The sequence below is a fragment of the Pseudonaja textilis genome, chromosome 1 (assembly GCF_049901715.1).
Source record: "Pseudonaja textilis isolate UNSWEBS1 chromosome 1, rPseTex1.2, whole genome shotgun sequence".
In the NCBI taxonomy this organism is placed as follows: Eukaryota; Metazoa; Chordata; class Lepidosauria; order Squamata; family Elapidae; genus Pseudonaja; species Pseudonaja textilis.
Genome location: NC_141990.1, coordinates 30,021,239 through 30,035,010, shown reverse-complemented (window position 1 = coordinate 30,035,010; position 13,772 = coordinate 30,021,239). Strand labels below are relative to the sequence as shown.

Below are 13,772 nucleotides of genomic sequence, written 5' to 3'. Positions count from 1 at the left end.
TTACTTACATATACTGAGACACTATGTTTCCAAAATTACTACTCATAGTAGCTTCTTGTTAATTGTAAGTGTTCATCAGAAGAAGAATCAGCTGTTCTGACACACCATGAATTCCACATTCTGGCATGAACTTTTAGTCAAAGGTCTTGCTGTAGTTAATAATACAGAGCTGCCCACTTATATTTTCTTGTTCTCATTGAGAAAGCAACATAAAAGCAACATAAATTTTTTCCTGTTCTTCGAACTTTCTCCCTTCAAGTTGAGGATGACCCCCAACCTGCTGTCTTTTGATAGGCCTTGGAAGACCTGGCTTTGTGTCATGATTTGGGGCTCTAAGTCCCAAATTTCCTGATTACATTGACATTTATGATAACAATTTTATTCATCTGCCACACATTTTACTATATTGTAATTGCTTTTAATTGTTTTATGATAGTTTACTGCCCAGAATCATTTGTCTGACATGGACAATTTAGTAAGTAAGTAAGTAAATAGTAAAACAAAGCATAAAATAAAATATGTTAACAAAAGAAAATGTACTACATAGATTTTAAACAAGCTTAGTGCATGTGGGAAATTTAAACTGAAAATACTGAAAAAAAATAAAGAGACACCAAGGCTCACTGAGATCATGATCTTCAATGGATCATTTGAGGAAGAGCTTAACATACTCAGTTTGATTCTTGAGAGAGATCATTTTGCAAGTACTACGGTGTAACCTGATTCTTGATACCCTTTAAAAATGAAAAACAGCTTTTATGTTCCACTCACTCCACTCTGGAAGTGGGAAGTAGCACATGCATATTAAGGTCAAATGACCCCAGAGCAATTATCAATAAAAGACTTTTCTACGGTTTGCAAATAATTTTATTATATGCATTATAATAAAATTATTTGCAAACCATAGAAAAGTCTTTTATATAACGCATATATCATTTACTATTTATGGATATTAAAAAGTGAAAAATACAAAAGCTACTTGGAAAAGTAGATAATTTTTCTGCTCTTTATAGTCCAACTGATTTGCAGTACTTGTAAACATTTAGACCCTTTCAGAAATCATACATTTTGTAGCCCAAAAGGATTATCAGCTCTCATTGAATTACGTATTATGATCTCAACCTGAAAAAAGGCAATGTGGATTCAAAGACTCCTTTGACTCTGATGGACAATATATAAACTTCATCCTTTAAAAAAGGAGTTGATGTTAGCTCCTAAATCAGCATCAGCCTTTTTCCCCAAGTCTAATTTAAATATAATTTCTTTTTTTAAAATTTTTATTCTTTAAAAACAAAAATACAAAGATCTCATTTCCATTAACAGTTATTGTGTCATTGTATATACATGTTTCTTATTTTTGTGACTATACATTATTTTTATCCTTATCCTTCACCCATTCATACCACCTCTCCCATAGTACCACCTCTCGCATAGTATTCTCGATCCTCTTTGCCTTTCAGTTCCATAGTGAATTTATCTAGTTCAGCACAGTCCATTATTTTTTGAATCAAAACTTCATTTGGTGGTATTTTTTAAATATCATTTCTATATAACACTTTGTTGTGCTAATTATCTGGTGCTTTTTAATTGACTGTTTTGTATTCTTGTGTGTTTCAAACTTGTGATGGATATTTTTATTTCTGAAATAAGCATTTGTCCTGTGGATGTAAGGAATTATAAATGCTGAAAAAAACTATTTTCTAATATTAAATCTCTCTGTCTCTCTCTTTTGTGTTCCATGCATTGCCCCCTCAAATTGCATGGTGACATATTTCCAAGGGTAGTTGATAGTTTTTGCCACTTTGACACATTGCTAACTGAGGCTAATTTTCTCTCTGTAGGGTTGGCTTGGTGGAGTCTAAAATCCGTGTTCTTGTTGGACACTTGGAGAGAAATGAATTTATTAATCTTGCCCATGTAAATCCACAGTCCTTCAGTGGGAACAGAGATCAGTACAAAGAGTAAGTTAATGTCAACATGTTGCATTGTTGTATGCTTTTGCAGAGAGGCTAATGCTTCTAATTAGAAAGCCTTGTATAGGTTGTCTGTCTTTCCATCCTTAGTTGTTTCCTTGGATAACGAGACAAAGCAGGCACTGGGAAAATATGGGAGGCATATGATAATGATGCTTAATCTATAGGCACCTTTAGTATGCTGTAGCACAAAGATGATTTGTGTCACAATTGATTTGAAGCCTTCAAGGTACACCATTGGATTTTATATTTTGTCAAATAGTTTTATGTCTATGGAGATTTTCAGTCATCCAGTTCATGGTTGTCCCAAAGGTAACTGGACTTTTTTTTGGGGGGGGGGCGGGGGAGTGTCCCTTGAAGACACTTAGCTTCTCATCCAAGAAGCTTCTTCAGTTCTGAAGAAAGTTCAGTTGCCTTTTGAAAAGCACTTTGGGGTAATATAGTTTTAATTATTCTTCTCAGCAAACTTTAAGAGATTCTAGATTCACCCAAGCACACTTTCATTTATTTGTTTGTTTGTAAAACTTATATGGCTGCCTATCTTATATCAGAAAATCCTAGGCAGCTTACAATGATATTCATTAACAATAAAAATAAAATCAACTGAACCCCAAAGCAACACCATATAGCTAAACCAGAACCTCCTACTTTACTTTACGTTTGCTTGGACTCCCTTTGATCTTTGCCCAATGTGAGGTTTGCATAGCCCTCCAGAAGGACTACTAGGGTAGAGGCTCTACAGATTTCAAGCAGCCAAGGCACCCTCTGAAAAGGAACCATGCCTACTTTTATTAATTAACATGGAGTTAGCTTTAATATCAGTGACACATACTATTTCTCTCTATTTTCTTTTAAAACATAATTCCTAGTGACTGGAAAATGTACATATATTGTAATCTTGAATTGCCTAATAAAGTATGACTGAAAGGGAGTTTGGAATATTTTTTTTAAACAATTTTATTGATTTTCAAAGACAATACACAAACAAAAAAAACATAAAACATAAAAACATAGAACATCTTTTCTGAAAGCTGCTTGATCCCGGGTTATAACTCTTCGTACAGACACAAATTCAAATTCATATTCATTTTATATACCATTCCATATCTTATTACCATTTTCAATTTTCTATATAAGTTCTCACCTCTTTTAACTTTCTTGGTTTTATTTTATTTATCTCATCTCAGTTCAAATCATAATACTTATTATTCTTTGTCTGTTCTGTTTCTAGTGATCCATTTATCTTTTCTCTTTAAACAAAACTTCTCCTGTACACTGACTGGAGTATGACGCCTTTAACTCTTTCCCCTAAATTTATAATACTTGAGATAATACATAACTTGCATTGGGATTCTGTTTAGTACATTCTAAAATTACACAATGTTTTTATAGAAAAAAAAATTATAGGTATATGATGTAATTAAAACAACTATCAATGCCAATACAAATCTAATCATTAATATTCATTTATATCTTAAACACTTTACATGTTACTTTTCAATTAAATATCATACTTTTATGGGAACACTTATACTTTCCATAGTTATTTCCCCCCCACTTCACATATTTTAAATCATTATTTCATTAAAATGTTCCCATTTCTCCTACTTCAATTCTCTCATTTATTTCATTGCCTTCTTTTTCTTCACAAAAATTTCACTAAATTACACTAAATATTTTATCCCATTTTTGATTACATGTTGTTTCCAATTTTCTAACATTATTTCTGAATACAAATATAAGAATACAATCTTATGTACCTTTGCAGAATCCCTTTTTCAATTAAGTTTACCCATTGTCTCTAAAAGAATTTTGTTTCTTTACATCTTGCTCCCCACCATTGAGACTTCTCATCCCTTCCTTTCTCCCTTGCTTATTCTTCTCCTTGCCCTTTTTACCCCCTTGTCTCCCCACCTCCCTTTTCTTCTTCTGCTTTCCCCCTTTCTGTTGTTTTCTAACATTGTATCCACTTTTCACCTTATTTTTCTCTTTTTTGGTTGTTTTTTCAAATCTTAAAGTCCCCTTTTTCTTTTCCTCTTTCTCCTTTCCTTCCCCAAATAGAGTCACTTGCTCACCAAAGATGGCTTCTTCTTTATCCCAGTTATCCTATTGAGCAGTCAGTTTTTCATAAGTGCAAACCACCATTTCTAAAAATTGAAAAAGAGTGCCAAGAGAATCTTTCCCTTCTTTTTTGTATTTTTGGCATTCAATTTTCAATTCATCCACAAGTGATGCCATAGTAGAGAGAAAAAGTTTTTCCAAAACAACCACCCAAGTGCTTTTAATCAAAGATAGTTCCCCAAAGTTCCAAAATCACCAAACAATCCAAATAAGCTGTTTCTTTTAGTACTTTCTTCTTTCTTCCCTTTCTCTTTCTGGGGTTACTGTTTAATCACAAAGTTCCAGTTAAAATGTATCTTTTGGAAGTCTTGTTAATATTTAATAGCTCTTTAAAATTCTAGGCAATCTCCTCCTTATTTTCAAATTCTGCTCCAATTTTTTTTCCTCTCCCTTCCCACTTACAGCAAAAAATGTTTTTTTTAAAAAATGTTCAGAAATCCTTATCCCTTTAGCATTTAATTACCTCCAATGCGAGTTTTCTGATTTCTCTTGCGGTTCTATTCGCTGTCACGTTAGGAAGGAGAGTGAAAAGAAAGAAAAGCTTTCCCTTTTAAACTTCCATTCGCCGCTTGTAAATCTCTGGAAATGATGTATCTTTGGCAAATTTTAAGTTCCAGGGTACTTTCGCTGTTGCTTTATCCCGGTCAGCAAAAAACACTTTCACTTTTTCACAGCTCCTCCTGCACTTTCTTTTTCCGGCTGAGCGCTTTATGTGGCGGCCATTTCTTACTGCCGCTCAGCTGCCTTTGGAAAAGGGGGTTTAGCCAGCTAGGGAAGAGAGGTGCGATATCTCTCGACCCTGCCAGATCCCCCCTGTCTTTGCCACCTTCTACGGAGGTGGCTAGCCCTGAAGCCGAGTGGCTCAGGGCACTCGGGCAGCAAGCAGAGGCAGAAACCACGCACAGTCACGGATTCCTGCCTGCCCCGAAGCACTGCAGACCGGATGTTCCAGTTTGGAACTTTTTTAATGTCTAATATAGCTGGTTTTTATCTATTTAATAGGATTAGAATGTAAATAAGCATTGGGTTTATAAATGCATATGGCCTAAAGGAATAAAAGTGTGGTAGAGAGCATTTGCAAGGAATGACTAACTGATGTGAATAAAGTTGCTTACTTTGAACTTGCCTTTGCACAAGGCAAGGGGCAGACAGACAGTTTTGCAGTAAAATCAGCTGATAAGGAAATAGTTCAGTTTCTTCCTGGCTGATTATATTTCTGGTTCCCATAAGTGCCAAAGGGGTAGGGAACCTACAACATTCAACCACATCTAAGCTGCATTCAACCTTTGAGGGCATTTACCATAGTGTGATGTTACATGTCTTCTCCAAACTTCTCTGTGGTGCAGCTGCTATGCAAGTTTTCTGGAAGCCCTGTTCCTGCTAACTCCAAGTCAAGGAAAACTTCCCTGTGCAGGCACCAGAGCTTCTTGGAGAGTTTGTGATGGGTATGAGCTCTGTAGTTATTTGTGTCTTACAGAAGCAGGGCCTTACAGAAAATTAATAGCAAGGAAGCAATGAAACAAGTAAAGAAAAGAACAAGTGTAAAATGGCAGCTGTTTTGGTAAAACCTTTTATCTCCATTGACCTTGTTAAATTAAAAGTGAGATGGGGAATATTCACGTTCTTTTTTCCAGGGAGCATACTATGGCTGAGAGTGAGAGATTTTATGTCTACGTTTTCTCTCTCTCTCTTTTGTCCAGTTATGTGTGAATTTGTATGAATGTGTGCAACACTCTATAAAGTCCATAGGTCCCAAACATTGTTTCTTCTTCATTAGAATAATAAAAGTTCTCCATTTCAAAGTCAAAGTAATTTCTTTGTTTTATATATATATGTGTGTGTGTGTGTGTGTGCGCGCGTGCGTGTGTGTGTATGTGTGTGTGTTTTCTTAAGTTTTCGCGGGTACTTACATGTATGGTATTCAGTTTTGTTCGGGTATTTTCCCATGTCATTATAGTTGTGCTTTTAAAGTTGTAGTAACATTTCGGCAGAATCTCATCATGGCTGTGAAAGTCTGACACACAGACGAACACAATACAGAAGCCTGATGATGGCAGATGAGATTCTGCCGAAACGTTGCTACAACTTTAAAAGCACAACTATAATGACATGGGAAAATACCCGAACAAAGCTGAATACCATACATGTAAATACCCGCGAAAACTGAAGAAAATATATCTATCTATCTATCTATCTATCTATCTATCTCTATGTATATCTATATATCTATATATGTTTACATACATATATGAGGCGTGCATAAGGGCACCAACGTGCCTACCGTCCCTGTCCTAGTGCTTCTTTTATTTTTTTATTTTTCTTATATGTATCCATGAATTTGTAACTATGTTTTTACTTATACCTATTATCTTGTAAGCAATTGACATAAATAAATAAATAAAGTTGTTCTTTATTATGTTGGCATCTGAATCTCTGCAAGGAAATCAACCTAATGCAGAGGTAATTTGCATTTTACTCTTACCCACAACACTTCTGGCACTGGAGCATTTGGTAATATGTTGTTTTTCGTCTCTCCCTCTAGAAGTGATTATGTATCAATGTGGTTTCTGGGAATAATTTTTAAGAAACTGGAGAATGCAGAGAGTGTAAGCGTTGACTTAACGTATGATATCCAGTCATTCACAGATACAGGTAAACCTTTCTCCCCTTAAAAGTCCTGTTCTAAGTAGACCAATATTACTTTAGATGGATACCTCACTTTAGTATAAATTAGTGCCTTTGACATCTTGGCAACCAAGTGAAATATCATCTGTAATGAAGTAGTTTATAAAAATGAGAAAAGGAATATTTACATATTAAATTTCTATACCGCCAATCACACCTATGGGCAGCTTACAACAATACACCAATATGGCCATGCAGAAGATTTGAAAATGAATTTGTGCTGAAGGAAATTTCTTCTTTAAATAATTCCCCCCCCCCCAAAGATTTACTATTTTTAAAATACCTTTAAAGTCTATTGGACTGGCACAATCCTGATTTCCTGATTGCAAAAGAATACAAGTCCAGTTAGGACCTGTCCTTCCCCAGAGGAAGAAAAATAGGCTCACTTCTCAAAATGTATGAAGTTTTTATTTAGAGATGAAAAGTGTCTGTGAAATGTAATCAGTCAGCCTAGAAAGTGCTACAAAAGCTATTTCTGAAAGCTGAACGTTGCTGTAAGCAACTCCGGTTTGTATTCATTGGAAAGAAAGAAGAAGCCAAAACTCATGATTGTATTATATGTTTTCCAGAGTGGAGACCTCTGACCAGTAATGTGTTGGAGTTTTCTCACAGCAGTTTTCCAAATGCTGATCATTAAATTTTCTGGAATTTTGTGAGCTACTTGAGAGCAAAGATGAATCTCCAACCTGACACACTGATCAATTGTTCAGTGACTAGCAATGTAGCAGTAGCTATGGAGTCATCAGAGTCAGTTATTAAACACCTATCAGCATTCCACTGCCTCTGACTCTACACAGGAAATTTATTTCTGGGTATAAAAATATAGTCCTTGACTTATCTTCACAATTGAGCCTGGAATTTTGATCATAAGTCATTGCAGTCATAAATTGAATCACTACATGACCAGACTAGATTTTACAGTTGTATTAATGATGGTCGTTGAGTCAGTCACATGGTTGTAAGTCCAAATCTAGCTTATCTAATGGGTGCTTTTTTGCCATTTTTTACCCGAAAATAACAAAAACCATTACAAAGCATGACATGACCATGGGATGCTGCAATTGGTTATAAATGCAAGTGGTTGCCAAGTGCCCAAAATGCAATTCTGTGACTGCAGGAGTTGCGTAATGATCACAACTTTGAGGATGAGTTGTAAATAATTTTTTGAATCCATTGTAACTTTGAATGGTTGTTAAGCAACAAGTCATAAGCCAAGGACTATCTTCAAGATTTACTAGGTGTATTGGCACGTATCTGCTAAAGTAGAAATGTATCTTGTAAACCAGGTGATAAAATATATTGGGTAGAAAGTTATACACATATATACTATTCTAACTGTATAAACTAGATTTCTGTAGGGAGAGAGATCAAGCCCTCCCCCTTTTATCGATTTTTTTTTTCTTGGATAATCTGGTTTTAAGTTATGTAAGTCCTTTGTTAGAAAATATGTAATAATTGTACATTACTTTAATGGAGACAATAAACCAGCAGGCCATTGTTGTGTTATAAAATCTAGTTTCTAATACACTAGCTCCCATATAATGATACTTATATAGACCAAGTTAACATGTCCAGTATGTCTCAGTATTTCGTTGCACGATCAAACTAATAAACTAAAGAAGACTGATGCTTAATTCTCTTGGGAAAAAACTTATCTGGGCTTTCTCTTCAGAAGGGATAATAGTGCTGATTAAGAATCAGATTCCAGAAGAAAAATAGATTCTGTGCTTGTATCCCTAGGTTCCCCTTATTTTACTCTGCTTGTAAAATTAAGTCTACTGGTAAGACAGGACTATTAGCCAAACCTAAGAATCTGGATCTGAAGTATCAGGACTCATAATGCATATGTACTGCAAAAATAAACTGGATTAGATAATTTTCTTTATTTCTGTTCACTGATCATATGGAAGAACTCTATGGCTTTATTTTATTACCTAAAGGTAGAATGACAATATCGTAATACCCAATCTGATATATGCTTTATGGACTGGGAAGCTTGTTCCAGCAGCAGCAGGACAGCAAGTTAAAGGCTGATCAAAGTTGCCTGAGTTGTTGGATAACTTCTTGACTTTGTCATCTTTGATCTTAGTTTACAGACAGGCAAACAATATCAACATGTTGAAAGAAGGCATGAAGATTGAAGCTACTCATGTGAGGAAGAAACAACTCCATTTTTATTTGCCAGCAGACTTTTTGCAGAAGAGGAAAAAGGTTGGTCCAAATTTTGTTTTTTCTGACAATACTTCATTTACAGATCTGGGTATTTAAACAGAAATTATCTCAACAGAGCGTGCCTGATCTTGGTGGACATGCTTGTGGGGTCGTGTTGAAAAAGACAATGGAAAATGATAGTGTTTTGGACACTTACAGCAGTGCAGAAGTTACTACACAGTGCAATACTGTTCCCTCATTCAACAACATGGTGGAATATTGCAGTAAATCTTTTTCAAAAGGGTTAGAAAGGTAGGTGTTGTGTGGCTGTGTCAAGTGTCTATCGTATGTGTATAGCAACAATATTACTTCTAGGATGTGACCAATAAATAATTTGGGTATTTGTATGTGTTCTGACCCAGCTCCCCAAACACAACAAACCCTCTGACGTGAACTCAAGAGATTCCTTTTTTAGAAATGCTGGCAGCCCCAGTGAAAAGTTTCTCTTGAAGGCTAACAAGTCCATCCGGCCAGAAGATGAATAGTTGTCTGCCACACCAATTCATCTCCACCTTTTATCTCCCAGAGCTAGGATGGAGCCTCGCTAGCAGTGGTGGCTCTTCCTTCCCCAGGATCGGCCCACAGTTTTCCACTGCTCTCTTCTTCTCTGCCTTCTTCGCAGCTGTGTGTCAGGCACTGGACCCAGCTGTTCCTCCTCATCTTCATCAACCACCTCCAGATCTGGGGGTTATTGACTCTCCATCTGAAGGCTGATGGATGACCCAGAGTCTGCCTCTATCCGTCTCTCTCTGCCAGCTCCATTCCCTCTCCCCGCTTGGAGATCCCAGGTTGTCCTGATGCTGACCTTGACTCCGACGCAGCCGTTTCCTGCTCTGATTTGGCTGTTGGAGGGGCCAGTGGCTGACAGGCCACAACAGTATGAATTTTTTAGGCCTCGGAAGGCCAGAATGATGTGTGTGAGAGAGAGAAAGAGAGAGACAGGGAGGGAGGGAGGGATTTTATTTATATTTGTATATATAAATATATACACTATACAGAAGCCTGATGATGGCAGATGAAATTCTGCCGAAACGTTGCTACAACTTTAAAAGCACAACTATAATGACATGGGAAAATACCCGAACAAAGCTGAATACCATACATACACACACACACCACCACCACCACCACCACCACCAAAGTAGGAGAAAACAACGTTCAGCCTGTGCTTTGAAGGGTTTAGTAGGACTTAAGAGGCAAAAGGGCTGCACTCAGAGAGATTTAAAGCACCTGTAATTTTGTAAAAATAGGGTAGGCAGGAAAGCTGCTCTGTAAAATAATGGTCCTACAAAGTGTGATTGTCCATTACTGAGCCAGCTTCTGTTGCATTGGTAGCAAAGGATAACAGGCTTCCCAGAGGCTTGCTAAAGAGTAAAACCTGGTCCCCTCGTCCATTGTCTTCAATAAAGCCGCACCACATTTCTCACACTTTTTCTTATGATTACGTCTTGCATGTTTTAAGTCAAATTTCTGTCAGACATCTGGGCAATCCATTTATAAAAAATTATCCCAGGTAGTTCTTATGTTTACTTTTGCTACTTTTACTTTTGAAGAGAGTACAATTTCTCATAAAGATCTCTGAAATGCTTCTAACAATATTCCCTCATTTTGTTCCATAAAATACATTCTATCAGGTTCCCGGTGATTGTCCTAGATGGATTTTGATCACATGTGTAACATAATACTTTTCACTTTTCCAAGCTGTTTCCAAATTTTCGTTTTTTAAATCATACATAATTTCCCTACTTAATTCCCTCAGTTTTTCATCAAAAATAATCAGGTTTCTTCATTCACTCTTCTTCTATGTATGCTTATGAATAGACTTGTTCTTAAACCATGTATCTCAAATAGACTTTTTCTAAATGAGTTGCCATGGCAAATAGGCAGCAATACAAATCTAATAAATAAACAAACAAGCAAATAAATAAATAAATACAATTGTCATTCTCCTCAATTCTCATCTATTCATTAAGTCATTCGATTCATTTTCCCATGTTATTATGGAAGGCTTTTATCATAATGTCTCATCTCCATGAAATGTTTCTTAACCAGTGCTGCTTTTCACAGGTCTGATGTCCTTCAAAAACCTACAATATCTGAAAGGCAAGAGAAGCCTTGGGCCATCAGTCAGTCAGCAATGTCTGTACCAGGTACTAGCTCTTGAATATACTAACTTCAAAATTAATTCTTTTAATTCTTTTAATTAATTCAAAAGTATTCTTTTTAGGGCCATTAAATAAAACTTAACGTTACTCCACTTTGCAGGCTTGAATCTTACAACTTCAGCAGACGCAACTCTGCCTTTAAGTTCCAGTAGTATCTCCATGGCCATAGAGCAAAATAAAATTCCTCCAACTATCATCCTTGCTTCTACTCATTCCCAGGGACACCTAGATGGCATAAGTTCTATTAAAAATAACTCTGCACATAAGAGAGTTCACTCACCAGTCTCCGAAGATTGTTTTAAGCGGCTGAAAGATGTAGACAAGGTAAGTGTCTCTCTGCACAAGTGCCATACTCATGATGCAGTATGAGTGTTTAAATTAATTTAACTGTGTCAAAGAGGACACAGTTGCATGACTGATAACAAAACTCTGCTGAGCACTACAGCTTCAAACTAAGTGAAAGTTACTTTTGGAATAACTATAGAGATTGTGACCTCTTGGAGAAAAACACCCAGATTGACTTAGACTTTAATAAGGGTGAAGATCTTAGTAGTAATAACTCTGTAATGGGCATAAGTAATGTTCCTCCCCCCCCCCCCTTCACCATCTATGGGGTTTACAGCTAATTTAACTGTATAATTTATATCAAACAAATTGAGTTTTTTTCCTGGCAATACATTCAGGAGACATTCCTGCCTTTTGAATTATTATTTTAGTTTAGATATTGGGGAATGAAGTGAAGTAGGGAATGAATCAGAGGTGGTATTCAGCAGGTTCTGACCAGTTCTGGAGAACCGGTAGCAGAACTTTTGAGTAGTTTGGAAAATCAGCAAATACCACCTCTGACTGGAGATTTTACCCTGCCACGCCCACCAAGCCACGTCTACTGAACCGGTAGTAAAAAAATTTGAATCCCACCACTGGAATGAATGAAAAGCCAGAATGATGTGTTGCATGATAAAATTATCGTTCGTAGTTTGATGAGTCTTCAAAGTGTGAAATGAAGGGCTAAACCTGGCTTTACATAGCTTTCAATAATTTGGTGTATTTTATCCAAATTCAGCTCTGTTATAATATCAAACTAGATGTTACTGTCAAGACTCAGAGATGGGAAGGAAGGGAAACACTACATTACTTTGTACAAGTTTCATATGTCAGAGTAAGTGGTGAGATAAATTGAACACTGCAGTTCATTACATCATTGGTGCAGACATGATGTTGTGATGTCAGTATAGCTTGCATTTGCTGCCTGTGGCCCAGTGGTACTTGCATTTTGACAAGCAACTTATGTTTTTTCTTCCTTTTAGCAAAGCCTTAAAGACACCCTGACTCTTCCAACCTTTGATACACAGAGATCACAGGTATTAAGTGAACATTTGTATTTGAAACAAAATGGAGATAATAACTGATGTCTGCAGATTTTTAATATTTATGAGGCTTTCCTTTTATTTTTGTGTTCTGTAATATGCCTTCACGCTTTGTAATTTGCTCTCACTGAAATGACACTAAATATAACAGAACTGTACAGTAACTTAAATTTGAGTGAGAAGAGATGTTTCAGGGTACATAGCACCTGTCTCTGAGTTACTAAGACATAATCCTGATCTCAGGATTATGAGGCTGCAGCAGGAAGCTCACAGTTCTTGTACTTTCTGAAGTATCTCTTTTATCAAATCTGTAGTATTTCCTACACTTAATATATAATTTGTACACTAATTTTTAGGGGTTGCCACCCATCTGCAAAGACTCCCAGATTGGCTTATATGGTAAAAGCTTTAACTCAACCATCTCCTTTCAGTAGCAGTAAAAAAGCTGAGCAGCTGGAGATGACACATCTCTTAGCCGTATGATTGATGCCAGATGTTGCTTTGATCTAGGCTTGTACTCATATCTCTGGAATCTTGCTTCCTTCATCTGATTTTAGTTTTCATTTGCAGCGGCTTTCTAGTAAAGAATTGCCAGATTCATCTTCTCCAATTCCAGCAAGTGGTATGGTTCGTGTTGTCAAAAACTCCATCAGACTGACTCTTAATCGATAGCAGTGCTTTACCAGGTAATAGTAAAGACATTGCATTTTAATGACTATTGCTTACTTCTTTGTTTCAATTGTTGCTCTTATGTTCATGCTTCACTTTTGAACTTTGACATGCCTGCAACCACTTATAAACTTGTTTTTAAACTCACAGAAAAGGTGCCCTGATCCACTCCAGTTTCCTGTCAGAATTATCTAGAACTAGAATTAGTTCCCCTTTTTCTTTTGTAGGGCTCATTTGATTTTTCCAACTCGTCTACAAAGATTGAGGGGGATGAGTGAGAATGAAGACTTCCATTGTTTATGCAAAATTCCAGCTACATTGTGCTGTACAGAGTGGAATTCTGATTATATTTAATTGAAATGTGTATAGATACCATGCATCAGGTTGAAATTTTTATAGATACCATGTTGAAGTATGGGACATAATTTCTCACTTAATATTCATCAAATGTGTAGAGACAGTAAGTCCCAAATTTTTTAACCAGTGTCCCTGTATCTGGAAGACACTAGATTATGCAATGAGATTATAGCAACAATCAACAAATGTATACTGGTCCTTTTTATGCATAAATTTTAAAATAT

At 36.3% G+C, this 13,772-nt stretch overlaps 1 protein-coding gene across 1 annotated transcript in view; it reads left to right on the top strand.

Moving 5' to 3' along the window:
- PAPOLG (poly(A) polymerase gamma) overlaps positions 1 to 13,290 on the top strand; it is a 34,821-nt gene extending 21,531 nt beyond the window's left edge. The window contains exons 14-21 of the mRNA XM_026696060.2: positions 1,842 to 1,961; positions 6,637 to 6,746; positions 8,869 to 8,990; positions 9,067 to 9,242; positions 11,058 to 11,140; positions 11,256 to 11,479; positions 12,463 to 12,516; positions 13,093 to 13,290. Coding sequence (XP_026551845.2) covers positions 1,842 to 1,961; positions 6,637 to 6,746; positions 8,869 to 8,990; positions 9,067 to 9,242; positions 11,058 to 11,140; positions 11,256 to 11,479; positions 12,463 to 12,516; positions 13,093 to 13,194 — 991 coding nt within the window. The 3' untranslated portion in view covers positions 13,195 to 13,290. The remainder of the gene's footprint in view (positions 1 to 1,841; positions 1,962 to 6,636; positions 6,747 to 8,868; positions 8,991 to 9,066; positions 9,243 to 11,057; positions 11,141 to 11,255; positions 11,480 to 12,462; positions 12,517 to 13,092) is intronic.
- Positions 13,291 to 13,772: the final 482 nt, after the last annotated feature.